Raw genomic sequence first — 27805 nt, forward strand, 5'->3', positions numbered from 1 at the left:
GTTAATGTTCATGTTCAAGTGTGCATGGATGTGTGTATGTGCGTGTTTGTTTATATATGGCGAGTGTGTGTGTGTGTGTGTATAGTGAGTGTGTGTAGTGTGTGTAGTGAGACTCAAAAAGTACTGCCCCTCAAAAATCTGCTGCCCTTTGGCAAGTGCCTTGTTTGCCTAGGCCAAAATGCGCCCCTGGGTGGAGCCAATGACAAGAACGCATACAGTATATGTGCAACTACCAATCATTAACTATATCCCAATAATGCACTGCTGCTCCTGAGCCTTCCCGAAGTATGCTTTTCATCAAAGGATGATAAGACAACATAAGTAAATTGAAAGCTTGTTTGAAATATTTTATCTGAATCATAAAAGATTCATTTTGACTTAATTGTCCATTTAAACAATACATCTTTGTACCTTGCTTTTGTGTACACATTTCCTTAGGAAGCCGAAAACACAAAAGCAATAGGTGTTTAAGGTAAATTGTGTTTTATTAACCTCTTTACTGCTGAGGCATTTCAAATCCCTGTTCTGACGCCATTTTAGGGTTTTGAACCCTTTGCACTTGAACATAAATCTCAGTTTAATTTCTGTGAATTACCCCAGAATTAAAGGGATAGGAAAGTCAAAATTAAACTTGCATGATTCAGATAGAGCATGTCATTTTAAGACACTTTTAAATTCACTTCTATTTTCATATGTGCTTCATTCTCTTAGTATCCCTTGTTAAAAAAGGAATACACACATATCATACACTAGTAGGAGCTACTGCTAATTGGTGCCTGCACACATTTGTCTCTTGTGATTGGCTAAATAGATATTTTCAGCTTCCTGTCAGTAGTGCAATGCTGTCCCTTCATCAATGGATAACAAGAGAATGAAGAAAATGGGATAATAGAATTAAATTGGAAAGTTGTTTAAAATTGTATGTTCTATCTGAACCATAAAAGAAAATGTGGGGGTTTACTATACCTTTAAATGTTGTTTTTTTATTTTATTATTGTTTTCAGCAGATCAAGCACTTTAGTTTGTAAAATGACCTCAGAAAATGTAAAACCAGTATAAGTGTACACTGTTCTAAAAATATAGTGCTAGAGACATTTGAATTAAAATACAGATCAATCCCTCTCAGTGATAATATCTGCCAGTCACACGTACCTGTTGCTCTTATCTGCATTTAAGTTTAACTTGAACCAAGTGGTTCTAGGATATTATTACAGTTTGTGTAGAAGATACCTGGACCCAAAAGCACATTATATAAACAGTAATTGGATATGTAAATATTTGGATAGAGGTTTTGGAATGGGCATCAGGTATGTGGATGGTGGGAGGAACTGTCAAATTGATAAAGTAAGCAGTGAGGTTTGACACCTAGGGAGAGTAACAAAGCAGATATCTCTGATGGCTTCTGCTGCTCAATGAATGAGAGTGTCACTAATTGCCAATGTTTGCCCAGCTGTTAGATGTGTAGGGAAATAGTCAGTTTGAGTGACATTATTAAGTTATTGTATAAACTGACTTTTCTATATATTTGTATATAAATATGTGTATACTTAAACACAAACATGATAAGGTAGTATGTTAAACAGGAAATGTTCTGTGAAGACACCACTAAGCATTTGCAGGAGATATATTGTAAATTGTATATATTGGAAAATATTTAAAATATGCAAACGTGTGTGTGTGTTTATATATATATATATATATATATATATATATATATATATATATATATATATATATATTTATTAATATTTGTTTAGTTTCCAACATTAATACATGCTGATTATATATATATATATATATATATATATATATATATATATATATATATATATATATATATATATATATATTACATAGATATAGCCACAGTTTGGATGGAATTTACAACAGAACATGTGCAAAATGAAATACATTTAAAAGTATATATAGTTATCATGAGAAACAAAACTGGGAGATGCTATTTTGTACATAAACTGGAGCTCTTGGTATAGTGTATACCTAACAAAACCCAAAAATATGCTTCAGAAGAATACCTAAATATCTTCTTGCATTTATTTATCTGCTATTAATTTATAAAGTGGCATGGAAGCAGGAACGGTTCTAGAATGTAAACCTGGGGGGGCAAACACTTACTCTGCAGAACTCCATACACGGAACAAGGAGGCTGGAGATGGTATAAGGGTGTGTGGGTTGAGTCACAGGCGTTTCATGGCCAGCCTCAGGCTGGATGGAGATAGGTTGGGGGTTGTGGAGAGAGTGAATGTGACTAGGCAGGTTGGTGTATGACTACATATGCCATAGATCTGGATAGCTGAGAAGGGACAGGAGTGGGAAGGGTAAAATGTTTCCTCCCCCTCAGCCAAATGAGCACAATGGGGGAGCAACCTCTAGAGAAAACAGCAGTGAAGAGTCAGCTTAAAAATCCCTTTATTCAAACATGGGAATCAGTACAAAGCACAACGTTTCAGGGTGGTCCCCTTAGTCATGCGACTAAGGGGACCGCCCCAAAACGTTATGCTTTGTACTGATCCCCATGTTTGAATAAAGGGATTTTTAAGCTGACACTTCACTGCTGTTTTCTCTATTTTGATAGTGGGCTTGACAGTGGCCCACAGACGTGTCAGTATTCTTGTTTTAAGTGCTGGTCTCTCTTGGACTTTGGAGCAACCTCTAGAACCACCAGTGCATGTAACTCAAAAGTAGCTGCAATGCAAAGTGGGTTAAAAAAGGGCTTCTTTTCTAACCTTTTATTGTAGTATACATACAGGCACGGATTGGTGCTCTTTTCACTGCTGCTGTAGCAAACGTACCAATCAGCATGGCTTTCAGCTCAGAGATCACATTATGCTTGTGCATTTGGTACAAAGCTCCTCATTCTCAGTTCCTTTAAGTCCTAGAAACCCTCAAGACCCATTGTTTCAAAAATAATCGCCACCTGTTTTTTCAAACAGTGTGTTTCTTGGGTATAACATGTAAGCATATTTAACAACACAAAAATACACTGATAATAGACCAAAAAAAAGTTTTGATAACCTAAAGACCCCAAGTTTTAAATCATGGAAGCCCCTCTTTAACATAAAGCCCCTATAAAAGTTTTGACTTCCAGTTGATCAATGTGGTAATAATGATACCTGGCGTAAAGAAACACACATTTATTTGAGTACATAAAGGCCCATATTTATGAGTATAAAACCTTCTTTTTTTTGACTATAGAGTTTAGAAAGAAAATAAAGCACACATTATTGCTTACAAATTGGTTTACTAAAAGTTTAATAAAATATAAATACGTTCACACCTCATATATGCATAAACTAATAGTATAGTTTGAATAGTATGGATCTGATAAAAACAAATTTTAATATGTGTGGGATTCTCACTGAAAAATGACCCACAGTAAGGCTCTTAAATTTGAGCAGCATATAAAAAACTCCAAAACAGCTCAGCACAGGGATCAGAAATGGCTCAGCAGTTAAGGGGTTAAAATTGCATGTTGTATCTCAATAACAAATGTTTAATTTTGTGTCCCTTTATAGTACTTATAAGTTGGGCATCCTTTGTTTTCATTTGGGATGGATGAGTGTTTGGCATATTCATAAAATCTTTCCATTTTTCCCCAAGTCTCTTCATTCTAAATGAACACTGAATGTTTGTGGAACATTCTAACATTTGTTTTTTTGCAAATAAACATTACCTGTCCACATCTTTAACACATTTGTCTATGGAATGTCAATTTAAAAACAAATTTAAATTGTTCACTGCAACATTTTAATGTAAGTTTACTTCAAATGTTATGTTCAATATGTAAACGTTTCATTTAATATACTGAAATGTAAGATTCATTTTTTTTTATTTTTATTTTTTAAATAAGGCATTTATTCTACTAAAACATTCGAATGGCAGAACAATAGTCAAGCAAATATTTCTTCAATCATTTGAATGGCACAACGGAGAAATTCACTTATCACATTGTTTTTAGTACTAATGCCTCTTTTCCCTTCCCCTGCATGTTTTTTTAATTTAGAAATATTTCACAAGTCTTAAAAAGTCCACTGTAAATTAACATAAAATACCAACCACAGTGTCTGCGATTTGGAATTGTATTTTTTTTCCTCTAAATTTATGGTGCCTTTGAGATGTTGTTCCTGAACAATTTCACTGCTATAAGATAAAAGCTACTTGCTTAAGTGACTCTCCCTAAGATAATTCACAGCTGTATTTCATTATATACCATTACTGAGTATGTGGCATCAAATTTAAGAACAATGTAAGCGCTTCTTTCTTAGGGAATAGCAACTAAATGGATTCTCTTATAATTATAGCTCTTGACCTTCAATGTGTGTTGTTAATGCACCTTTACATTCCAAATGAGAAGGCCCAGCTGTATAAAAGAATGTTAAGTTTCTGGTATTTTATGGGTTACAGTTAAGTGGTTAATACGTAATTAATGTGTTAAATGTTAATATACTAGTACCACTAGAATGAGTGACATAAAAAAACACTGAATACATCTTATAACAAGCATAGTGTTGAGGTTATTCCATTCCTACCTCTAGTCATGGGAGCCGCCATGCTGAAATCTATCTTTTACCAGAGATGTGCGTTTCATTTTGGACAAATTCGGACGAATTTTGGCCGATTTGGCGATTCGGATGCATCCGAATTTCCCGAATTGGCACATCCCGAAAAATTCAGAAAAAGTCCGAAAATGAATAAATTTGTTTCCGAATTTTCTGATCCATTATTCATAATCGGAATTTTTCATTGTTCCTAAACCACAGTTCCCCAACACTAACTCAAAGTCTATAATAAAGGTATTAACCGCCAAACCACCATTCCCGACATCGCCGACACTAACTAAACCTATTAACCCCTAATCCGCTGTCCCAAAACATTGCCGACATGAACTAAACCTATTAACCCCTAAACCGCACACACCCCCACACCGCCAACACTAACTAAACCTATTAACCCCTAAACTTCCATTCCAAAACATCGCCAACACAAACTAAACCTTTACCCCTAAACCGCAACCCCCCACATCGCGACCAGTAAATAAAGCAATTAACCCCTAAACCGCACCCCCCAACTCACCAACACTAACTAAACCTATTAACCCCTAAACCCCTAGGAATAATTTTTATTGTTTTGGATAATTTTATTTGTTATTTTTTGTAATGGTAGTTTTTTTATTTTTTGTAATTTTAGTGTTGTTTTATTTTTGTAATGGTAGGTTTTTTTATTTTGTAATGGTAGCTTTTAGTGCAAGGCAGCTTAGGTTTTATTTTTATTTCACAGGTAAGTTTGTATTTATTTTAACTAGTTAGTTAGTAAATAGTTAATAACTATTTTTTACTAACTAGTATACCTAGTTAAAATAAATAACTTACCTGTGAAATAAAAATAAAACCTAAGCTAGCTACAATATAACTATTAGTTATATTTTAGCTGGCTTAGGTTTTGTTTCACAGGTAAATTACTTTGGATTTAGATATAAATAGGTTTTATATATTTAGTTAATAATTTAAACTTTAATTTAGGTTTATTTAAATCATGTTAAAGAGGGGGTGTTGTGTTTAAGCTTAGGGTTAGGTTTAGGGGTTAATATAGTTTAATTTAGGTTGTTGCAATGTGGGGGCCGGCAGTTTAGGGGTTAATTAATAGGTTTAGTTAGTGTTGGCGATGTGTGTGGGGGTGCAGTTTATGGGTTAATAGGTTTAGTTAGTGTTGGCGATGTCGGGGAACTGCGGTTTAGGGGTTAATAGGTTTAGTTAGTGTTGGGGATGTTTGGGAACGGCGCTTTTGGGGTTAATAGGTTTAGGTAGAGTTGGCGATGTGGGTGGTGCGGTTTAGGGGTTAATAGTTTTAGTTAGTGTCGCCTATGTCAGGGAACGGCGGTTTAGGGGTTAATACTTTATTTAGTAATTTATTTTTTGTTGGCAATGTTTGGGAACGGCAGTTAAGGGGTTAATAGGTTTAGGTAGTGTTGCAGATCTGGGGGGGGGTGCGGTTTATGGATTCATAGGTTTAGTTAGTCGGCGATGTCGGGGAACTGCGGTTTCGCGGTTAATAACTTTATTTAGTTATTTAGTTAGTGTCGGTGATGTGGGGGGTTGCGGTTTAGGGGTTAATAGGTTTAGTAACAAAAGACTATACAGATATGTTAGATGTTAACAACACAATGTACAGAATGACTAGAATAGAGCACAATACTCCCCTCTTAAGTGACCGCTGCCCTCTAACAGTCTCTCCCAACAGTACTGTGAGTAGAATATAGATCAAATGTATAGAGGCGCTGGTCTTGAATCTATTGACGTGCACACTGAAGAAAGAAACTTAACTTGTGATTTGCAGGAGTTGACAACAAAATAATGTGCAGTATACTCACTCCGAAAAATTTCAGAGTTAAGCTTCTTCAAAAGGATCTTTGTCCCAGTTTTCCCACACTGTGCTTTAGTATCTGTAGATAATGGAAATTGCACTGCAGGTAATTGTATCTTTTGCAAGATAAAATGTGCAATATACTCACTCCGATAAATTCGGAATCCGGCTCCTCAAAAGGTGGTAGGTAGCTTTAAATTACTTCCAAGAAAGGCAGCAAAATACTTGTTGTAGCAAACAAATATTTATTAAAACATGGTTAAAAGGCTCTTTTTTATCTTGGCTCTACGCGTTTCAACGATTGAATCGTCTTTTTCAAGAGCAGTAAAAAACAATTGGAAGTGCTGCCTTTGGAGTATTACAGGTGTATTTATACAGGTAATCATTGTTCCTGTTCCGGTGATAAACATCGGAATAGGACTCACAAATAAAACATTTTGATTTTTATTTTTATCCCCATCCGATTGCGTTTTGAGAGTGATGCATTTTTTGTATATGCTTAAGCTATTTCGCTCAAAATCTCAATAATTAGCCAAATCGGATCGGTATAAATGAAAAAGTTATTTAGCCAATCAAAATGGAGTAATGATGAAGTTCCCTTTCGAGTCCCGATTCTGTATAGTTCCCTTTAAGGTCCGCCAGACGATACGTGATCATGTGTTCCCATCCGACCAATCAGGTGGAGAGCGTTGTTCCAGATACTTTATATGTGAAAAGCTGGTTCCGGTTTTGTCCGATCAGTTCTGTACCACATGTCTAAGATTGACCAATCTCTTTGTGAGCGATGTTTTCACTATATTCCCATGGTAGCCGATACTTTGAATTTTCTCTAAGGGGTATGTAATGGAAAGTGCAGGTCACTTTGGATCGTGTACATTTCAAACACAAAAACGATTGTAATAAAATCACTTGTTTAACAAAATACCTTAGAATTCAATATCTGATATTTTAACATAAATGGTCATTGATTCTAACTATAATATTGGAGAATTCTAACCAATAAGGTTTTAGTCTCCTTCATACTAATGCAACATGGACTCAAATATAGATTTTGGACATTTTGATATCAAATATAGATTTTGAACATTTTGATATTTTGAAACAATTCTATTTTAACATAAAACAAAATTCTACATCCATGACTACATAAAATATACTATAAAATAATGTTTAAATATGAAATTAATACTTTTGTATAAATCAATTAAAATAAATTAAAATCAAATAAACCAGATAAAATTGAACATGCCGATATATAGTTTCTCCATATTGAATTAGATGAATGCTGCCACTCTAATATCTTTATTTAAACCATAGTGTCCATATGTTTTTAATGTGTGTATCCACCATAGTTCTCTTTTATTGAGTTCTTTTTCTATCTCCCCCCCTCTCCAATGCAATGAAACTTTTTCTATGCCAATCCATGATAGATGTTTTTTGTCATATAGTGGGCAATTGTTGTAGTGTAAGGGAACACCATGATCTTCTTTCTCTTTTTCAATTTTATTGAGGTGTTCTAGTATGCGTGTCTTTACAAATCTTGAAGTTTGACCTAAATACTGGATCTGACAGTTACACTGAAGTAAATAAATTGTATTTTTAGTTTTACAAGTAATGAAATCTTTTATCGTGTATGATTTGCCTGTTACAGAGGAAGTAAATGTCTTATGTGTCTTCTTAGTGTAATTGCATGCTTTACAATGCCCACATGTATAAAATCCTGTCAAATTAGCAATTTGAATGGGTTTAGGAGGCTTCATCCCTTTGATGAGGGAAGGTGCCAATTTCTGTTTGAAATTTGTTCCCTTCCTAAAGGTTATCATTGGTTTATTAGGAATGATGTTATTCAGATATTCATCATTTTTAAGAACATTCCAATGTTGGTTTATAATATGTTTAATCTGTTTGTGTACACTATTATATGTGGTAATAAACCTTGGAAAATTTGGATTATTTATGCCTTCTTTTTTAGTATTTAGAATTAAAGAATCTCGATTCCTATTTCCCACTTCAACCCTATCTTGCTCTAATATATTACTATCATAGCCTTTGTGTTCAAATCTTTCTTTGATTATCTTGGATTGAGTATTGAAATCATCTATAGTATCACTAGGCAGCACTTCCAATTGTTTTTTACTGCTCTTGAAAAAGACGATTCAATCGTTGAAACGCGTAGAGCCAAGATAAAAAAGAGCCTTTTAACCATGTTTTAATAAATATTTGTTTGCTACAACAAGTATTTTGCTGCCTTTCTTGGAAGTAATTTAAAGCTACCTACCACCTTTTGAGGAGCCGGATTCCGAATTTATCGGAGTGAGTATATTGCACATTTTATCTCGCAAAAGATACAATTACCTGCAGTGCAATTTCCATTATCTACAGATACTAAAGCACAGTGTGGGAAAACTGGGACAAAGATCCTTTTGAAGAAGCTGAACTCTGAAATTTTTCGGAGTGAGTATACTGCACATTATTTTGTTGTCAACTCCTGCAAATCACAAGTTAAGTTTCTTTCTTCAGTGTGCACGTCAATAGATTCAAGACCAGCGCCTCTATACATTTGATCTACGTTAATAGGTTTAGGTAGTATTAGTGATGTGGGGGAACGGAGATTTAGGGATTAATAGCTTTATTTAGTGGCGGCGTGGGTGGCGGTTTAACATAATTTTGTTTCAGCAATCTCCGGAACATTAGTTAGAAATAACGATTCGGTCCGTAATAAAGATTCGCTCCAACATTAATAATAATTCGGTAACAGTTTCGAATGCATCCGAATTTCAAAATTCAGAACGACACAAATAAATTCCGAAACCGAATTACCGACACATACTGAATTATTACGAATGTCTCAAACCTAATTTTTTTAAGACCCAAATCTAATCGAATCAAACTGAATTTTTCGATAACCTACAAGTCTATCTTTTACTGCATTCCAGCGATGATGTGTTTGCACATGGGCAGCAACTCTCCTTCAGATACCTGCAGTGTAATCCTGGTTCAGCATCCATATTTAGAGAGGGGGGTGCATTAAATATATTTAATCTTTAAAGGGACAGTATACATCAATTTTCATTTAACTGCATGTAATAGACTCTACTATAAAGAATAATATGCACAGATACTGATCTAAAAATCCAGTATAAAACCGTTTAAAAACTTACTTAGAAGCTCCCAGCTTAGTTCTGTTGAAAAAGTTAGCTGGAACACCCACTGCAAGTGATTCTATAGCAAAAAGAGCAGACCCCCCCCCCCCCTTCCTCTGCATATGAAAAGACTCTTTACACAAACAGGAGCAAGCTGGAGTAGGTATACGTCAGTATTCTCCTAAAACTTTGGGGCTTGGTTAGGAGTCTGAAAATCAGAGCAATGTTTTTTAAAAAAAAGCAAAAATATACATTTTTTTAAAAAAAAAATGCTGTATAGGCTATTTAAATGGATCATCTACAAAACATTTATGCAAATACAAATCTAGTGTATATGTCCCTTTAAACCCTAAACAGATTTTATGCACCTAACTCTAATTATGGATGGGGCCATGTTGGAACTTGCAGTGTAAACTAAGTTCTAAAGTGGCACCATCCATGATTAGACTGAGGTGAATGAAATCTGTTAAGTGTCCCTTTAAGGATTAAATATTTTTCATAGTATTGAGATCATTCCCCACCTCCTGGAGCAGGAGGTGAGGAATAATCTCAATACTAAGCATATAAAATGTATTTAGTGTTCAATGTCCCTTTAAAAGCATTTACACTTGTCAGAAAATATTGTTTTCTTTAAGACATTATGATTTTTTTAATATAAAAAGGTAAAATACATTTTTAAATGCTCTCTTTTAAACGAAACAAAGAACAAATGCTGACTACAATGTTCATTAAGGGGATAAGGTACAATGTTATTAAGGAATAAAGGGACGTTGTACTTACACTGTCTGCATATGAAAGAGCAGCTGTTAAAAATGTTAAAAATATTGCTTAGCATGAAAATGAGGTTATGTAAAAACAGTTTGAATGTAAACTAAAAGTTAATAAATGTTCTCGAAGAGCTGATACTGCTGTATTATTGCTCACTGGCTGATAAGGACAACTCCAACACTGGACCAGATTCCAAGTGGTATGCTGTTAGCACAAGTTACGATAAGCAATATTATGACTGCGCTAATTTGTGTGCCTATTACAAGTTGAAAGTAAACGTGTTTGCTCGAGTGCAAACAATATTGTGAGTGTCGGATTTGTGCGAGTGGAGACCTAGCGTAAAGGGTAAGAAAAATAAATGTGCACCAAAAACAATTAAAATATAGTGCTACACTCCTATATACTCTGAAAAAAACTATTTATATAAAGATTAATAAAACATGTATATAAGGGTTAAAAGGTTTATGGTATATGACAAGGTGTTTGAAAGGAAAGGGCTATAATGTGTGTGTGTGTATATATATATATATATATATATATATATATACTAGTCCTAAAGCCCATGTATCTCTATCCCCCCTCTCTTTTGCTCTCTCTATCTACCCTCTCTTTTACTCTCTCTCTCCCCCTCTCTTTTGCTCTCTCTCCCCCCCCCCCCTCTCTTTTGCTCTCTCTCTCCCCCCCTCTCTTTTGCTCTCTCCCCCTCTCTTTTGCTCTCTCTCTCTTGCCCCTCTCTTTTGCTCTCTCCCCCTCTCTTTTGCTCTCTCTCCCCCTTTTTTGCTGTCTCTCTCCCTCTCTTTTGTCTCTCTCTCTCCCCCTCTCTTTTGCGCTCTCTCTCTCCCCACTCTCTTTTGCTCTCTCTCCCCCTCTCTTTTGCTCTCTCTCCCCCTCTTTTGCTGTCTCTCTCCCTCTCTTTTGCTGCCTCTCTCTCCCCCTAAATTACTGTCTCTCTCCCTCTCTTTTGCTCTCTCTCTTCCCACCTCTCATTGCTCTCTCTCCTCTCATTTGCTCTCTCCCCCTCCTCTCATTTGCTCTCTCTCCTCTCTTTTGCTGTCTCTCTCCCTCTCTTTTGCGCTCTTTCCCCCTCTCTTTTGTGCTCTTTCCCCCTCTCTTTTGTGCTCTCCCCCTCTCTTTTGCGCTCTCTCCCCCCTCTCTTTTGCGCTCTCTCCCCCTCTCTTTTGCGCTCTCTTCCCCCTCTCTTTTGTGCTCTCCCCCCTCTCTTTTGTGCTCTCTCCCCCTCTCTTTTGTGCTCTCCCCCCTCTCTTTTGTGCTCTCTCCCCCTCTCTTTTGTGCTCTCTTCCCCTCTCTTTTGTGCTCTCTCTCCTCCTCTATTTTGTGCTCTCTCTCCCCCTCTCTTTTGTGCTCTTTCTCCCCTCTCTTTTGTGCTCTCTCCCCCCCTCTATTTTGTGCTCTCTCCCCCCTCTCTTATGCGCTCTCCCCCCCTCTCTTTTGTGCTCTCTCCCCCCACTCTTCTGTGCTCTCTCCCCCCTCTCTTTTGTGCTTTCTCCCCGTCTCTTTTGTGCTCTCTCCTCCCTCTCTTTTGTGCTCTCTCCCCCCTCTCTTTTGTGCTCTCTCCCCCTCTCTCTTGTGCTCTCTCTCCCCTCTCTTTTGTGCTCTCTCCCCCTCTCTTTTGCGCTCTCTCCCCTCTCTTTTGTGCTCTCTCCCCCTCTCTTTTGTGCTCTCTCCCCCTCTCTTTTGTGCTCTCTCCCCCTCTCTTTTGTGCTTTCTCCCCCTCTCTTTTGTGCTCTCCCCCTCTCTTTTGTGCTCTCTCCTCCCTCTCTTTTGTGCTCTCTCCCCCCTCTCTTTTGTGCTCTCTCCCCCCTCTCTTTTGCGCTCTCTCCCCCTCTCTTTTGCGCTCTCTCCCCCTCTCTTTTGTGCTCTCTCCTCCCTCTCTTTTGTGCTCTCTCCCCCCTCTCTTTTGCGCTCTCTCCCCCCTCTCTTTTGTGCTCTCTCCCCCTCTCTTTTGCGCTCTCTTCCCCCTCTCTTTTGTGCTCTCCCCCCTCTCTTTTGTGCTCTCTCCCCCTCTCTTTTGTGCTCTCCCCCCTCTCTTTTGTGCTCTCTCCCCCTCTCTTTTGTGCTCTCTTCCCCTCTCTTTTGTGCTCTCTCTCCCCCTCTCTTTTGTGCTCTCTCTCCCCCTCTCTTTTGTGCTCTTTCTCCCCTCTCTTTTGTGCTCTTTCTCCCCTCTCTTTTGCGCTCTTTCCCCCCCTCTATTTTGTGCTCTCTCCCCCCTCTCTTTTGCGCCCCCCCTCTCTTCTGTGCTCTCTCCCCCCTCTCTTTTGTGCTCTCTCTCCCCTCTCTTTTGTGCTCTCTCCCCCTCTCTTTTGTGCTCTCTCTTTTCCTCTCTTTTGTGTTCTCTCCCCCTCTCTCTTGTGCTCTCTCTCCCCTCTCTTTTGTGCTCTCTCCCCCTCTCTTTTGTGCTCTCTCCCCTCTCTTTTGTGCTCTCTCCCCCTCTCTTTTTTGCTCTCTCCCCCTCTCTTTTGTGCTCTCTCCCCCTCTCTTTTGTGCTTTCTCCCACTCTCTTTTGTGCTCACCCCCTCTCTTTTGTGCTCTCTCCTCCCTCTCTTTTGTGCTCTCTCCCCCCTCTCTTTTGTGCTCTCTCCCCCTCTCTTTTGTGCTCTCTCTCCCCTCTCTTTTGTGCTCTCTCCCCCCTCTCTTTTGTGCTCTCTCCCTCTCTTTTGTGCTCTCTCCTCCCTCTCTCTTGTGCTCTCTCTCCCTCTCTTTTGTCTCTCTCTCCCCCTCTCTTTTGCGCTCTCTCTCTCTCCCCACTCTCTTTTGCTCTCTCTCTCCCCCTCTCTTTTGCTCTCTCTCCCCCTCTCTTTTGTGCTCTCTCCCCCTCTCTTTTGTGCTTTCTCCCCCTCTCTTTTGTGCTCTCCCCCTCTCTTTTGTGCTCTCTCCTCCCTCTCTTTTGTGCTCTCTCCCCCCTCTCTTTTGTGCTCTCTCCCCCTCTCTTTTGTGCTCTCTCTCCCCTCTCTTTTGTGCTCTCTCCCCCTCTCTTTTGTGCTCTCTCCCTCTCTTTTGTGCTCTCTCCTCCCTCTCTCTTGTGCTCTCTCTCCCTCTCTTTTGTCTCTCTCTCCCCCTCTCTTTTGCGCTCTCTCTCTCTCCCCACTCTCTTTTGCTCTCTCTCTCCCCCTCTCTTTTGCTCTCTCTCCACCCTCTTTTGCTGTCTCTCTCCCTCTCTTTTGCTGCCTCTCTCTCCCCCTAATTTACTGTCTCTCTCCCTCTCTTTTGCTCTCTCTCTTCCCCCCTCTCATTGCTCTCTCTCCTCTCATTTGCTCTCTCCCCCTCCTCTCATTTGCTCTCTCTTTTGCTGTCTCTCTCCCTCTCTTTTGCGCTCTTTCCCCCTCTCTTTTGTGCTCTTTCCCCCTCTCTTTTGTGCTCTCTCCCCTCTCTTTTGTGCTCTCTCCCCCTCTCTTTAGCGCGCTCTCCCCCTCTCTTTTGCGCTCTCTCCCCCCTCTCTTTTGCGCTCTCTCCCCCTCTCTTTTGCGCTCTCTTCCCCCTCTCTTTTGTGCTCTCCCCCCCTCTCTTTTGTGCTCTCTCCCCCTCTCTTTTGTGCTCTCCCCCCTCTCTTTTGTGCTCTCTCCCCCTCTCTTTAGTGCTCTCTTCCCCTCTCTTTTGTGCTCTCTCTCCCCCTCTCTTTTGTGCTCTCTCTCCCCCTCTCTTTTGTGCTCTTTCTCCCCTCTCTTTTGTGCTCTCTCCCCCCCTCTATTTTGTGCTCTCTCCCCCCTCTCTTTTGCACTCTCCCCCCCTCTCTTTTGTGCTCTCTCCCCCCACTCTTCTGTGCTCTCTCCCCCCTCTCTTTTGTGCTCTCTCCCCCTCTCTTTTGTGCTCTCTCCCCCTCTCTTTTGTGCTCTCTCTTTTCCTCTCTTTTGTGTTCCCTCCCCCTCTCTCTTGTGCTCTCTCTCCCCTCTCTTTTGTGCTCTCTCCCCCTCTCTTTTGTGCTCTCTCCCCTCTCTTTTGTGCTCTCTCCCCCTCTCTTTTGTGCTCTCTCCCCCTCTCTTTTGTGCTTTATCCCCCTCTCTTTTGTGCTCTCCCCCTCTCTTTTGTGCTCTCTCCTCCCTCTCTTTTGTGCTCTCTCCCCCCTCTCTTTTGTGCTCTCTCCCCCCTCTCTTTTGCGCTCTCTCACCCTCTCTTTTGCGCTCTCTTCCCCCTCTCTTTTGCGCTCTCTTCCCCCTCTCTTTTGTGCTCTCTCCTCCCTCTCTTTTGTGCTCTCTCCCCCCTCTCTTTTGCGCTCTCTCCCCCCTCTCTTTTGCGCTCTCTCCCCCTCTCTTTTGCGCTCTCTTCCCCTCTCTTTTGTGCTCTCCCCCCTCTCTTTTGTGCTCTCTCCCCCTCTCTTTTGTGCTCTCCCCCCTCTCTTTTGTGCTCTCTCCCCCTCTCTTTTGTGCTCTCTTCCCCTCTCTTTTGTGCTCTCTCTCCTCCTCTATTTTGTGCTCTCTCTCCCCCTCTCTTTTGTGCTCTTTCTCCCCTCTCTTTTGCGCACTTTCCCCCCCTCTATTTTGTGCTCTCTCCCCCCTCTCTTTTGCGCTCCCCCCCCTCTCTTTTGTGCTCTCTCCCCCCACTCTTCTGTGCTCTCTCCCCCCTCTCTTTTGTGCTCTCTCCCCCTCTCTTTTGTGCTCTCTCCCCCCACTCTTCTGTGCTCTCTCTCCCCTCTCTTTTGTGCTCTCTCCCCCTCTCTTTTGTGCTCTCTCTTTTCCTCTCTTTTGTGTTCTCTCCCCCTCTCTCTTGTGCTCTCTCTCCCCTCTCTTTTGTGCTCTCTCCCCCTCTCTTTTGTGCTCTCTCCCCTCTCTTTTGTGCTCTCTCCCCCCTCTCTTTTGTGCTCTCTCCCCCTCTCTTTTGTGCTCGCTCCCCCTCTCTTTTGTGCTTTCTCCCCCTCTCTTTTGTGCTCTCCCCCTCTCTTTTGTGCTCTCTCCTCCCTCTCTTTTGTGCTCTCTCCCCCCTCTCTTTTGTGCTCTCTCCCCCTCTCTTTTGTGCTCTCTCTCCCCTCTCTTTTGTGCTCTCTCCCCCTCTCTTTTGTGCTCTCTCCCCCTCTCTTTTGTGCTCTTTCCCCCTCTCTTTTGTGCTTTCTCCCCCTCTCTTTTGTGCTCTCTCCCTCTCTTTTGTGCTCTCTCCTCCCTCTCTCTTGTGCTCTCTCCCCCTCTCTTTTGTGCTCTCTCCCCCCTCTTTTTTGTGCTCTCTCCCCCCTCTCTTTTGTGCTCTCTCCCCCTCTCTTTTGTGTTTGTGCTCTCCCCCTCTCTTTTGTGCTCTTTCCCCCTCTCTTTTGTGCTCTCTCCTCCCTCTCTTTTGTGCTCTCTCCCCCCACTCTTTTGTGCTCTCTCCCCCTCTCTTTTGTGCTCTCTCTCCCCTCTCTTTTGTGCTCTCCCCCCCTCTCTTTTGTGCTCTCTCCCCCTCTCTTTTGTGCTCTCTCCCCCTCTCTTTTGTGCTCTCTCCTCCCTCTCTTTTGTGCTCTCTCCCCCTCTCTTTTGTGCTCTCTCCTCCCTCTCTTTTGTGCTCTCTCCCCATCTCTTTTGTGCTCTCTCCCCCCTCTCTTTTGTGCTCTCTCCCCCCTCTCTTTTGTGCTCTCTCCCCCTCTCTTTTGTGCTCTCTCCCCCTCTCTTTTGTGTTTGTGCTCTCTCCCCCCTCTCTTTTGCACTCTCTCCTCCCTCTCTTTTGTGCTCTGTCCCCCTCTCTTTTGTGCTCTCTCCCCCTCTCTTTTGTTCTCTCTCCCCCTCTCTTTTGTGCTCTCTCCCCCTCTCTTTTGTGCTCTCTCCCCCTCTCTTTTGTGCTCTCTCCCCCTCTCTTTTGTGCTCTCTCCCCCTCTCTTTTGTGCTCTCTCCCCCCTCTCTTTTGTGCTCTCTCCCCCTCTCTTTTGTGCTCTCTCCCCCTCTCTTTTGTGCTCTCTCCCCCCTCTCTTTTGTGCTCTCTCCCCCTCTCTTTTGTGTTTGTGCTCTCCCCCTCTCTTTTGTGCTCTTTCCCCCTCTCTTTTGTGCTCTCTCCTCCCTCTCTTTTGTGCTCTCTCCCCCCACTCTTTTGTGCTCTCTCCCCCTCTCTTTTGTGCTCTCTCTCCCCTCTCTTTTGTGCTCTCCCCCCCTCTCTTTTGTGCTCTCTCCCCCTCTCTTTTGTGCTCTCTCCCCCTCTCTTTTGTGCTCTCTCCTCCCTCTCTTTTGTGCTCTCTCCCCCTCTCTTTTGTGCTCTCTCCTCCCTCTCTTTTGTGCTCTCTCCCCATCTCTTTTGTGCTCTCTCCCCCCTCTCTTTTGTGCTCTCTCCCCCTCTCTTTTGTGCTCTCTCCCCCTCTCTTTTGTGCTCTCTCCCCCTCTCTTTTGTGTTTGTGCTCTCTCCCCCCTCTCTTTTGCACTCTCTCCTCCCTCTCTTTTGTGCTCTGTCCCCCTCTCTTTTGTGCTCTCTCCCCCTCTCTTTTGTTCTCTCTCCCCCTCTCTTTTGTGCTCTCTCCCCCTCTCTTTTGTGCTCTCTCCCCCTCTCTTTTGTGCTCTCTCCCCCTCTCTTTTGTGCTCTCTCCCCCCTCTCTTTTGTGCTCTCTCCCCCTCTCTTTTGTGCTCTCTCCCCCTCTCTTTTGTGCTCTCTCCCCCTCTCTTTTGTGCTCTCTCCCCCTCTCTTTTGTGTTCCCTCCCCCTCTCTCTTGTGCTCTCTCTCCCCTCTCTTTTGTGCTCTCTCCCCCTCTCTTTTGTGCTCTCTCCCCTCTCTTTTGTGCTCTCTCCCCCTCTCTTTTGTGCTCTCTCCCCCTCTCTTTTGTGCTTTCTCCCCCTCTCTTTTGTGCTCTCCCCCTCTCTTTTGTGCTCTCTCCTCCCTCTCTTTTGTGCTCTCTCCCCCCTCTCTTTTGTGCTCTCTCCCCCCTCTCTTTTGCGCTCTCTCCCCCTCTCTTTTGCGCTCTCTTCCCCCTCTCTTTTGCGCTCTCTTCCCCCTCTCTTTTGTGCTCTCTCCTCCCTCTCTTTTGTGCTCTCTCCCCCCTCTCTTTTGCGCTCTCTCCCCCCTCTCTTTTGCACTCTCTCCCCCTCTCTTTTGCGCTCTCTTCCCCTCTCTTTTGTGCTCTCCCCCCTCTCTTTTGTGCTCTCTCCCCCTCTCTTTTGTGCTCTCCCCCCTCTCTTTTGTGCTCTCCCCCCCCTCTCTTTTGTGCTCTCTTCCCCTCTCTTTTGTGCTCTCTCTCCTCCTCTATTTTGTGCTCTCTCTCCCCCTCTCTTTTGTGCTCTTTCTCCCCTCTCTTTTGCGCACTTTCCCCCCCTCTATTTTGTGCTCTCTCCCCCCTCTCTTTTGCGCTCCCCCCCCCTCTCTTTTGTGCTCTCTCCCCCCACTCTTCTGTGCTCTCTCCCCCCTCTCTTTTGTGCTCTCTCCCCCTCTCTTTTGTGCTCTCTCCCCCTCTCTTTTGTGCTCTCTCTTTTCCTCTCTTTTGTGTTCTCTCCCCCTCTCTCTTGTGCTCTCTCTCCCCTCTCTTTTGTGCTCTCTCCCCCTCTCTTTTGTGCTCTCTCCCCTCTCTTTTGTGCTCTCTCCCCCCTCTCTTTTGTGCTCTCTCCCCCTCTCTTTTGTGCTCGCTCCCCCTCTCTTTTGTGCTTTCTCCCCCTCTCTTTTGTGCTCTCCTCCTCTCTTTTGTGCTCTCTCCTCCCTCTCTTTTGTGCTCTCTCCCCCCTCTCTTTTGTGCTCTCTCCCCCTCTCTTTTGTGCTCTCTCTCCCCTCTCTTTTGTGCTCTCTCCCCCTCTCTTTTGTGCTCTCTCCCCCTCTCTTTTGTGCTCTTTCCCCCTCTCTTTTGTGCTTTCTCCCCCTCTCTTTTGTGCTCTCTCCCTCTCTTTTGTGCTCTCTCCTCCCTCTCTCTTGTGCTCTCTCCCCCTCTCTTTTGTGCTCTCTCCCCCCTCTTTTTTGTGCTCTCTCCCCCCTCTCTTTTGTGCTCTCTCCCCCTCTCTTTTGTGTTTGTGCTCTCCCCCTCTCTTTTGTGCTCTCCCCCTCTCTTTTGTGCTCTCTCCTCCCTCTCTTTTGTGCTCTCTCCCCCCTCTCTTTTGTGCTCTCTCCACCTCTCTTTTGTGCTCTCTCTCCCCTCTCTTTTGTGCTCTCCCCCCCTCTCTTTTGTGCTCTCTCCCCCTCTCTTTTGTGCTCTCTCCCCCTCTCTTTTGTGCTGTCTCCCCCTCTCTTTTGTGCTCTCCCCCTCTCTTTTGTGCTCTCTCCTCCCTCTCTTTTGTGCTCTCTCCCCCTCTCTTTTGTGCTCTCTCCCCTCTCTTTTGTGCTCTCTCCCCCCTCTCTTTTGTGCTCTCTCCCCCTCTCTTTTGTGCTCGCTCCCCCTCTCTTTTGTGCTTTCTCCCCCTCTCTTTTGTGCTCTCCTCCTCTCTTTTGTGCTCTCTCCTCCCTCTCTTTTGTGCTCTCTCCCCCCTCTCTTTTGTGCTCTCTCCCCCTCTCTTTTGTGCTCTCTCTCCCCTCTCTTTTGTGCTCTCTCCCCCTCTCTTTTGTGCTCTCTCCCCCTCTCTTTTGTGCTCTTTCCCCCTCTCTTTTGTGCTTTCTCCCCCTCTCTTTTGTGCTCTCTCCCTCTCTTTTGTGCTCTCTCCTCCCTCTCTCTTGTGCTCTCTCCCCCTCTCTTTTGTGCTCTCTCCCCCCTCTTTTTTGTGCTCTCTCCCCCCTCTCTTTTGTGCTCTCTCCCCCTCTCTTTTGTGTTTGTGCTCTCCCCCTCTCTTTTGTGCTCTCCCCCTCTCTTTTGTGCTCTCTCCTCCCTCTCTTTTGTGCTCTCTCCCCCCTCTCTTTTGTGCTCTCTCCACCTCTCTTTTGTGCTCTCTCTCCCCTCTCTTTTGTGCTCTCCCCCCCTCTCTTTTGTGCTCTCTCCCCCTCTCTTTTGTGCTCTCTCCCCCTCTCTTTTGTGCTGTCTCCCCCTCTCTTTTGTGCTCTCCCCCTCTCTTTTGTGCTCTCTCCTCCCTCTCTTTTGTGCTCTCTCCCCATCTCTTTTGTGATCTCTCCCCCCTCTCTTTTGTGCTCTCTCCCCCTCTCTTTTGTGCTCTCTCCCCCTCTCTTTTGTGCTCTCTCCCCCTCTCTTTTGTGTTTGTGCTCTCTCCCCCCTCTCTTTTGCACTCTCTCCTCCCTCTCTTTTGTGCTCTGTCCCCCTCTCTTTTGTGCTCTCTCCCCCCTCTCTTTTGTGCTCTCTCCCCCTCTCTTTTGTGCTCTCTCCCCCTCTTTTTTGTGCTCTCTCCCCCTCTCTTTTGTGCTCTCTCCCCCTCTCTTTTGTGCTCTCTCCCCCCTCTCTTTTGTGCTCTCTCCCCCTCTCTTTTGTGCTCTCTCCCCCTCTCTTTTGTGCTCTCTCCCCCTCTCTTTTGTGCTCTCTCCCCCTCTCTTTTGTGCTCTCTCCCCCTCTCATTTGTGCACTCTCCCCCTCTCTTTTGTGCTCTCTCTCCCCTCTCCTTTGTGTTCTCTCCCCCTCTCTTTTGTGCTCTCTCTTTTCCTGTCTTTTGTGCTCTCTCCCCCTCTCTTTTGTGCTCTCTCTCCCCTCTCTTTTGTGCTCCCTCCCCCTCTCTTTTGTGCTCTCTCCCCCTCTGTTTTGTGCTCTCTCCCCCTCTCTTTTGTGCTTTCTCCCCCTCTCTTTTGTGCTCTCCCCCTCTCTTTTGTGCTCTCTCATCCCTCTCTTTTGTGCTCTCTCCCCCCTCTCTTTTGTGCTCTCTCCCCCCTCTCTTTTGTGCTCTCTCTCCCCTCTCTTTTGTGCTCTCTCCCCCTCTCTTTTGTGCTCTCTCCCACTCTCTTTTGTGTTTGTGCTCTCCCCCTCTCTTTTGTGCTCTCTCCCCCTCTCTTTTGTGCTCTCTCCCCCTCTCTTTTGTGCTCTCTCCCCCTCTCTTTTGTGCTCTCTCCCCCTCTCTTTTGTGCTCTCTCCCCCTCTCTTTTGTGCTCTCTCCCCCCTCTCTTTTGTGCTCTCTCCCCCTCTCTTTTGTGCTCTCTCCCCCTCTCTTTTGTGCTCTCTCCCCCCTCTCTTTTGTGCTCTCTCCCCCTCTCTTTTGTGCTCTCTCCCCCTCTCTTTTGTGCACTCCCCCCTCTCTTTTGTGCACTCTCCCCCCTTTCTTTTGTGCTCTCTCCCCCCTCTCTTTTGTGCTCTCTCCCCCTCTCTTTTGTGCTTTCTCCCCCTCTCTTTTGTGCTCTCCCCCTCTCTTTTGTGCTCTCTCCTCCCTCTCTTTTGTGCTCTCTCCCCCCTCTCTTTTGTGCTCTCTCCCCCCTCTCTTTTGCGCTCTCTCCCCCTCTCTTTTGCGCTCTCTTCCCCCTCTCTTTTGCGCTCTCTTCCCCCTCTCTTTTGTGCTCTCTCCTCCCTCTCTTTTGTGCTCTCTCCCCCCTCTCTTTTGCGCTCTCTCCCCCCTCTCTTTTGCGCTCTCTCCCCCTCTCTTTTGCGCTCTCTTCCCCTCTCTTTTGTGCTCTCCCCCCTCTCTTTTGTGCTCTCTCCCCCTCTCTTTTGTGCTCTCCCCCCTCTCTTTTGTGCTCTCTCCCCCTCTCTTTTGTGCTCTCTTCCCCTCTCTTTTGTGCTCTCTCTCCTCCTCTATTTTGTGCTCTCTCTCCCCCTCTCTTTTGTGCTCTTTCTCCCCTCTCTTTTGCGCACTTTCCCCCCCTCTATTTTGTGCTCTCTCCCCCTCTCTTTTGCGCTCCCCCCCCTCTCTTTTGTGCTCTCTCCCCCCACTCTTCTGTGCTCTCTCCCCCCTCTCTTTTGTGCTCTCTCCCCCTCTCTTTTGTGCTCTCTCCCCCTCTCTTTTGTGCTCTCTCTTTTCCTCTCTTTTGTGTTCTCTCCCCCTCTCTCTTGTGCTCTCTCTCCCCTCTCTTTTGTGCTCTCTCCCCCTCTCTTTTGTGCTCTCTCCCCTCTCTTTTGTGCTCTCTCCCCCCTCTCTTTTGTGCTCTCTCCCCCTCTCTTTTGTGCTCGCTCCCCCTCTCTTTTGTGCTTTCTCCCCCTCTCTTTTGTGCTCTCCCCCTCTCTTTTGTTCTCTCTCCTCCCTCTCTTTTGTGCTCTCTCCCCCCTCTCTTTTGTGCTCTCTCCCCCTCTCTTTTGTGCTCTCTCTCCCCTCTCTTTTGTGCTCTCTCCCCCTCTCTTTTGTGCTCTCTCCCCCTCTCTTTTGTGCTCTTTCCCCCTCTCTTTTGTGCTTTCTCCCCCTCTCTTTTGTGCTCTCTCCCTCTCTTTTGTGCTCTCTCCTCCCTCTCTCTTGTGCTCTCTCCCCCTCTCTTTTGTGCTCTCTCCCCCCTCTTTTTTGTGCTCTCTCCCCCCTCTCTTTTGTGCTCTCTCCCCCTCTCTTTTGTGTTTGTGCTCTCCCCCTCTCTTTTGTGCTCTCTCCCCCTCTCTTTTGTGCTCTCCCCCTCTCTTTTGTGCTCTCTCCTCCCTCTCTTTTGTGCTCTCTCCCCCCTCTCTTTTGTGCTCTCTCCACCTCTCTTTTGTGCTCTCTCTCCCCTCTCTTTTGTGCTCTCCCCCCCTCTCTTTTGTGCTCTCTCCCCCTCTCTTTTGTGCTCTCTCCCCTTCTCTTTTGTGCTGTCTCCCCCTCTCTTTTGTGCTCTCCCCCTCTCTTTTGTGCTCTCTCCTCCCTCTCTTTTGTGCTCTCTCCCCATCTCTTTTGTGATCTCTCCCCCCTCTCTTTTGTGCTCTCTCCCCCTCTCTTTTGTGCTCTCTCCCCCTCTCTTTTGTGCTCTCTCCCCCTCTCTTTTGTGTTTGTGCTCTCTCCCCCCTCTCTTTTGCACTCTCTCCTCCCTCTCTTTTGTGCTCTGTCCCCCTCTCTTTTGTGCTCTCTCCCCCCTCTCTTTTGTGCTCTCTCCCCCTCTCTTTTGTGCTCTCTCCCCCTCTCTTTTGTGCTCTCTCCCCCTCTCTTTTGTGCTCTCTCCCCCTCTCTTTTGTGCTCTCTCCCCCCTCTCTTTTGTGCTCTCTCCCCCTCTCTTTTGTGCTCTCTCCCCCTCTCTTTTGTGCTCTCTCCCCCTCTCTTTTGTGCTCTCTCCCCCTCTCTTTTGTGCTCTCTCCCCCTCTCATTTGTGCACTCTCCCCCTCTCTTTTGTGCTCTCTCTCCCCTCTCCTTTGTGTTCTCTCCCCCTCTCTTTTGTGCTCTCTCTTTTCCTGTCTTTTGTGCTCTCTCCCCCTCTCTTTTGTGCTCTCTCTCCCCTCTCTTTTGTGCTCCCTCCCCCTCTCTTTTGTGCTCTCTCCCCCTCTGTTTTGTGCTCTCTCCCCCTCTCTTTTGTGCTTTCTCCCCCTCTCTTTTGTGCTCTCCCCCTCTCTTTTGTGCTCTCTCCTCCCTCTCTTTTGTGCTCTCTCCCCCCTCTCTTTTGTGCTCTCTCCCCCCTCTCTTTTGTGCTCTCTCTCCCCTCTCTTTTGTGCTCTCTCCCCCTCTCTTTTGTGCTCTCTCCCACTCTCTTTTGTGTTTGTGCTCTCCCCCTCTCTTTTGTGCTCTCTCCCCCTCTCTTTTGTGCTCTCTCCCCCCTCTCTTTTGTGCTCTCTCCCCCTCTCTTTTGTGCTCTCTCCCCCTCTCTTTTGTGCTCTCTCCCCCTCTCTTTTGTGCTCTCTCCCCCTCTCATTTGTGCACTCTCCCCCTCTCTTTTGTGCTCTCTCCCCCCTCTCTTTTGTGCTCTCTCCCCCTCTCTTTTGTGCTCGCTCCCCCTCTCTTTTGTGCTTTCTCCCCCTCTCTTTTGTGCTCTCCCCCTCTCTTTTGTGCTCTCTCCTCCCTCTCTTTTGTGCTCTCTCCCCCCTCTCTTTTGTGCTCTCTCCCCCTCTCTTTTGTGCTCTCTCTCCCCTCTCTTTTGTGCTCTCTCCCCCTCTCTTTTGTGCTCTCTCCCCCTCTCTTTTGTGCTCTTTCCCCCTCTCTTTTGTGCTTTCTCCCCCTCTCTTTTGTGCTCTCTCCCTCTCTTTTGTGCTCTCTCCTCCCTCTCTCTTGTGCTCTCTCCCCCTCTCTTTTGTGCTCTCTCCCCCCTCTTTTTTGTGCTCTCTCCCCCCTCTCTTTTGTGCTCTCTCCCCCTCTCTTTTGTGTTTGTGCTCTCCCCCTCTCATTTGTGCTCTCTCCCCCTCTCTTTTGTGCTCTCCCCCTGTCTTTTGTGCTCTCTCCTCCCTCTCTTTTGTGCTCTCTCCCCCCTCTCTTTTGTGCTCTCTCCACCTCTCTTTTGTGCTCTCTCTCCCCTCTCTTTTGTGCTCTCCCCCCCTCTCTTTTGTGCTCTCTCCCCCTCTCTTTTGTGCTCTCTCCCCCTCTCTTTTGTGCTGTCTCCCCCTCTCTTTTGTGCTCTCCCCCTCTCTTTTGTGCTCTCTCCTCCCTCTCTTTTGTGCTCTCTCCCCATCTCTTTTGTGATCTCTCCCCCCTCTCTTTTGTGCTCTCTCCCCCTCTCTTTTGTGCTCTCTCCCCCTCTCTTTTGTGCTCTCTCCCCCTCTCTTTTGTGTTTGTGCTCTCTCCCCCCTCTCTTTTGCACTCTCTCCTCCCTCTCTTTTGTGCTCTGTCCCCCTCTCTTTTGTGCTCTCTCCCCCCTCTCTTTTGTGCTCTCTCCCCCTCTCTTTTGTGCTCTCTCCCCCTCTCTTTTGTGCTCTCTCCCCCTCTCTTTTGTGCTCTCTCCCCCTCTCTTTTGTGCTCTCTCCCCCCTCTCGTTTGTGCTCTCTCCCCCTCTCTTTTGTGCTCTCTCCCCCTCTCTTTTGTGCTCTCTCCCCCTCTCTTTTGTGCTCTCTCCCCCTCTCTTTTGTGCTCTCTCCCCCTCTCATTTGTGCACTCTCCCCCTCTCTTTTGTGCTCTCTCTCCCCTCTCCTTTGTGTTCTCTCCCCCTCTCTTTTGTGCTCTCTCTTTTCCTGTCTTTTGTGCTCTCTCCCCCTCTCTTTTGTGCTCTCTCTCCCCTCTCTTTTGTGCTCCCTCCCCCTCTCTTTTGTGCTCTCTCCCCCTCTGTTTTGTGCTCTCTCCCCCTCTCTTTTGTGCTTTCTCCCCCTCTCTTTTGTGCTCTCCCCCTCTCTTTTGTGCTCTCTCCTCCCTCTCTTTTGTGCTCTCTCCCCCCTCTCTTTTGTGCTCTCTCCCCCCTCTCTTTTGTGCTCTCTCTCCCCTCTCTTTTGTGCTCTCTCCCCCTCTCTTTTGTGCTCTCTCCCACTCTCTTTTGTGTTTGTGCTCTCCCCCTCTCTTTTGTGCTCTCTCCCCCTCTCTTTTGTGCTCTCTCCCCCTCTCTTTTGTGCTCTCTCCCCCTCTCTTTTGTGCTCTCTCCCCCTCTCTTTTGTGCTCTCTCCCCCTCTCTTTTGTGCTCTCTCCCCCTCTCTTTTGTGCTCTCTCCCCCCTCTCTTTTGTGCTCTCTCCCCCTCTCTTTTGTGCTCTCTCCCCCTCTCTTTTGTGCTCTCTCCCCCCTCTCTTTTGTGCTCTCTCCCCCTCTCTTTTGTGCTCTCTCCCCCTCTCTTTTGTGCACTCCCCCCTCTCTTTTGTGCACTCTCCCCCCTTTCTTTTGTGCTCTCTCCCCCCTCTCTTTTGTGCTCTCTCCCCCTCTCTTTTGTGCACTCTCCCCCTCTCTTTTGTGCTCGCTCCCCCCTCTATTTTGTGCTCTTTCCCCCCTCTCTTTTGTGCTCTTTCCCCCTCTCTTTTGTGCTATCTCCTCCCTCTCTTTTGTGCACTCTCCCCCTCTCTTTTGTGCACTCTCCCCCTCTCTTTTTGCTGTTTTTTTCCCTCTCTTTATCCCCCCTCTCCTTCTCTCATTATCCCCACTCTTTAGAGCTCTCTGTCGCCCCGGCATCTGGCCACGCCGGACCCCGCCCACATCACGCCCGTGTGAAGAACGTTGGAATGTAAAATATGCATAACTACCTTTTGGCTAGATTGCGAGTTTTGCGTTATGAGCTGTGCTAACTTGCACGTTATTGTCACCGCTCACTTCCCTACAGCGCTGGTATTACAGGTTTATAAAAACCTGGCGTTATCAGGCAAAAAGTGAGCTTGGAGCAAAATTGTGCTAACACCTGCAATAAAGCAGCATAAAGCTGATTCCTATGGGGAAACTAAATTTATGTTTACACCTAACACCCTAACATAAACCCGAGTCTAAACACCCCTAATCTTACACGTATTAACCCCTAATCTGCCGCTCCGGACATCGCCACCACTATAATAAACATATTAACCCCTAAACCGCCGCACTCCCACATTACAAACACTAGTTAAATATTATTAACCCCTAATCTGCCGCCCCTAACATCGCCGCCACCTACCTACATTTATTAACCCCTAATCTGCCGCCCCCACGTCGCCGCCACTATACTAAATTTATTAACCCCTAAACCTAAGTCTAACTCTAACACCCCCTAACTTAAATATAATTAAAATAAATCTAAATAAAACCTACTATTTTTACCTAAATTATTTCTATTTAAAACTAAATACTTACCTATAAAATAAACTCTAAGATAGCTACAATATAACTAGTAGTTATATTGTAGCTATCTTAGGGTTTATTTTTATTTTATAGGCAAGTTTGTATTTATTTTAACTAGGTAAATTGTATTTAATTTATGTAATTTATTTAATTGTAGTGTAAGGTTAGGTGTTAGTGTAAGACAGGTTAGGTTTTATTTTACAGGTAAATTTATATTTATTTTAGCTAGGTAGTTAGTAAATAGTTAATAACTATTTAGTAACTATTCTACCTAGTTAAAATAAATACAAACTTACCTGTGAAATAAAAATAAAACCTAAGATAGCTACAATGTAACTATTAGTTATATTGTAGCTAGCTTATGGTTTATTTTATAGGTAAGTATTTAGTTTTAAATAGGAATAATTTATGTAATGATAGTAGGTTTTATTTAGATTTATTTAAATTATATTTAAGTTAGGGGGTGATAGGGTTAGGGTTAGACTTAGGTTTAGGGGTTAATAAATTTAGTATAGTGGAGGCGACGTTGGGGGCAGCAGATTAGGTGTTAATAAATGTAGGTAGGTGGCGGCGATGTTAGGGGCGGCAGATTAGGGGTTAATAATATTTAACTAGTGTTTGTGATGCGGTAGTGCAGCAGTTTAGGGGTTAATATGTTTATTATAGTAGTGGCGATGTCGGGAGCGGCAGATTAGGGGTTAATAATTTTATTTTAGTGTTTGCGATGCGGGAGGGCCTCAGTTTAGGGGTTAATAGGTAGTTTATGGGTGTTGTGTACTTTTTAGCACTTTAGTTATGAGTTTTATGTTACAGCTTTGTAGCGCAAAACTCATAACTACTGACTTTAGTTTACGTTATGGATCTTGACGGTATTGGCTGTACCGCTACCTTTTTGGCCTCCCAGGCAGACTCATAATACCGGCGCTATGGAAGTCCTATTAAAAAATGACTTTTTGAAAGCTGCGGTAATTACGTTGCGTTACGGCCAAAAAAGTGTGCGGTGCAGCTAAACCTGCAAGACTTTTCACCCATACCACAAAACTCGTAATCTAGCCATTTGGGTTTAGTGCTTTAGGTCTAATGCTAGCGCAAGAGCTCCATTAAAGTCTATGGTTGTGGTATACAACGTCCTAAAGTAAGCGAACGTCGGATTTCGATTGTACACAAACAATGCTTGAGCGAAAGTGCTAAATATCAAACCACTTGTAATCTGGCCCACTGTTGGTGGAGAGGATCAATCGTGACCAAAAAAAGGTGTGAGTTTATTATTGTTTACCAATAAATTGTTGGCACTTATGACAGAATTATTTTACTATTAAATTGTTATTTATAGACTTGAAATTTGACAATGTTGTTTTTCTTTGTGTAGGCTATGGGGCCCATTTATCAAATGTCTGTCGGACCTGATCTGACAGTGCGGATCAGGTCCGACAGACATCTCTGAATGCGGAGAGCAATACGCTCTCCGTATTCAGCATTGCACCAGCAGCTCACAAGAGCTGCTGGTGCAACGCCGCCCCCTGCAGACTCACGACCAATCGGCCGCCAGCAGGGATCTGTCAATCAACCTGATCGAACTCGATCGGGTTGTATTGTGGCGATTCCTGTCCGCCTGCTCAGAGCTTTAGACCGCTGCTTCATAACTGCTGTTTCTAGCGAGTCTGAAGACTCGCCAGAAACACAGGCCCACAAGCTCGATTCAGAGCCTGATAAATGGGCCCCTGTAAGTCATTTCTTGCTAACACAGCTGAAACCCCAAAACTTTTGATCATAGTCCAATATTGAGTGTAACATTTACTGAACAAAATCTTGTCATTTTTTTAGCATCAGTATCCACTCGTTTTTCAATCTAAATAAGAAACATGGTGTTTTGTGATTGCCTTTGGCAGGTAGCAGAGAAGCAGCATTTGTCTACGCCATATCCTACGCAGGAGTAGTCTATGCGTTAACACGGGCCTGTAGCCAAGGAGAACTTAAATCCTGCAGCTGTGACCCCAAGAAGAGGGGACGCTCCAATGACAGCACAGGAGTGTTTGACTGGGGAGGTTGCAGTGACAATATTGACTTTGGGATTGAATTTGCCAAAGATTTTGTGGATGCCAAAGAAAAGAAAGTGAAGGATGCTCGAGCCTTAATGAATCTACACAACAACCGATGTGGAAGGATGGTAAGTCTTAGTGTGCAAAGGTGATGAAAAGTACCTGCCAAAAAGGCCTATAAACTTAAAGAAACAATAACTTTCATAG

The 27805-nt window shown here is 44.8% G+C and overlaps 1 protein-coding gene across 1 annotated transcript in view; it reads left to right on the top strand.

Annotated features, from left to right (window-relative positions):
* WNT2B (Wnt family member 2B) overlaps positions 1 to 27805 on the top strand; it is a 174821-nt gene that overhangs the window by 121083 nt on the left and 25933 nt on the right. Inside the window, exon 3 of the mRNA XM_053706645.1 lies at positions 27449 to 27726. Coding sequence (XP_053562620.1) covers positions 27449 to 27726 — 278 coding nt within the window. The remainder of the gene's footprint in view (positions 1 to 27448; positions 27727 to 27805) is intronic.

Source organism: Bombina bombina, chromosome 3, assembly GCF_027579735.1.
Source record: "Bombina bombina isolate aBomBom1 chromosome 3, aBomBom1.pri, whole genome shotgun sequence".
NCBI classification, from domain to species: domain Eukaryota; kingdom Metazoa; phylum Chordata; class Amphibia; order Anura; family Bombinatoridae; genus Bombina; species Bombina bombina.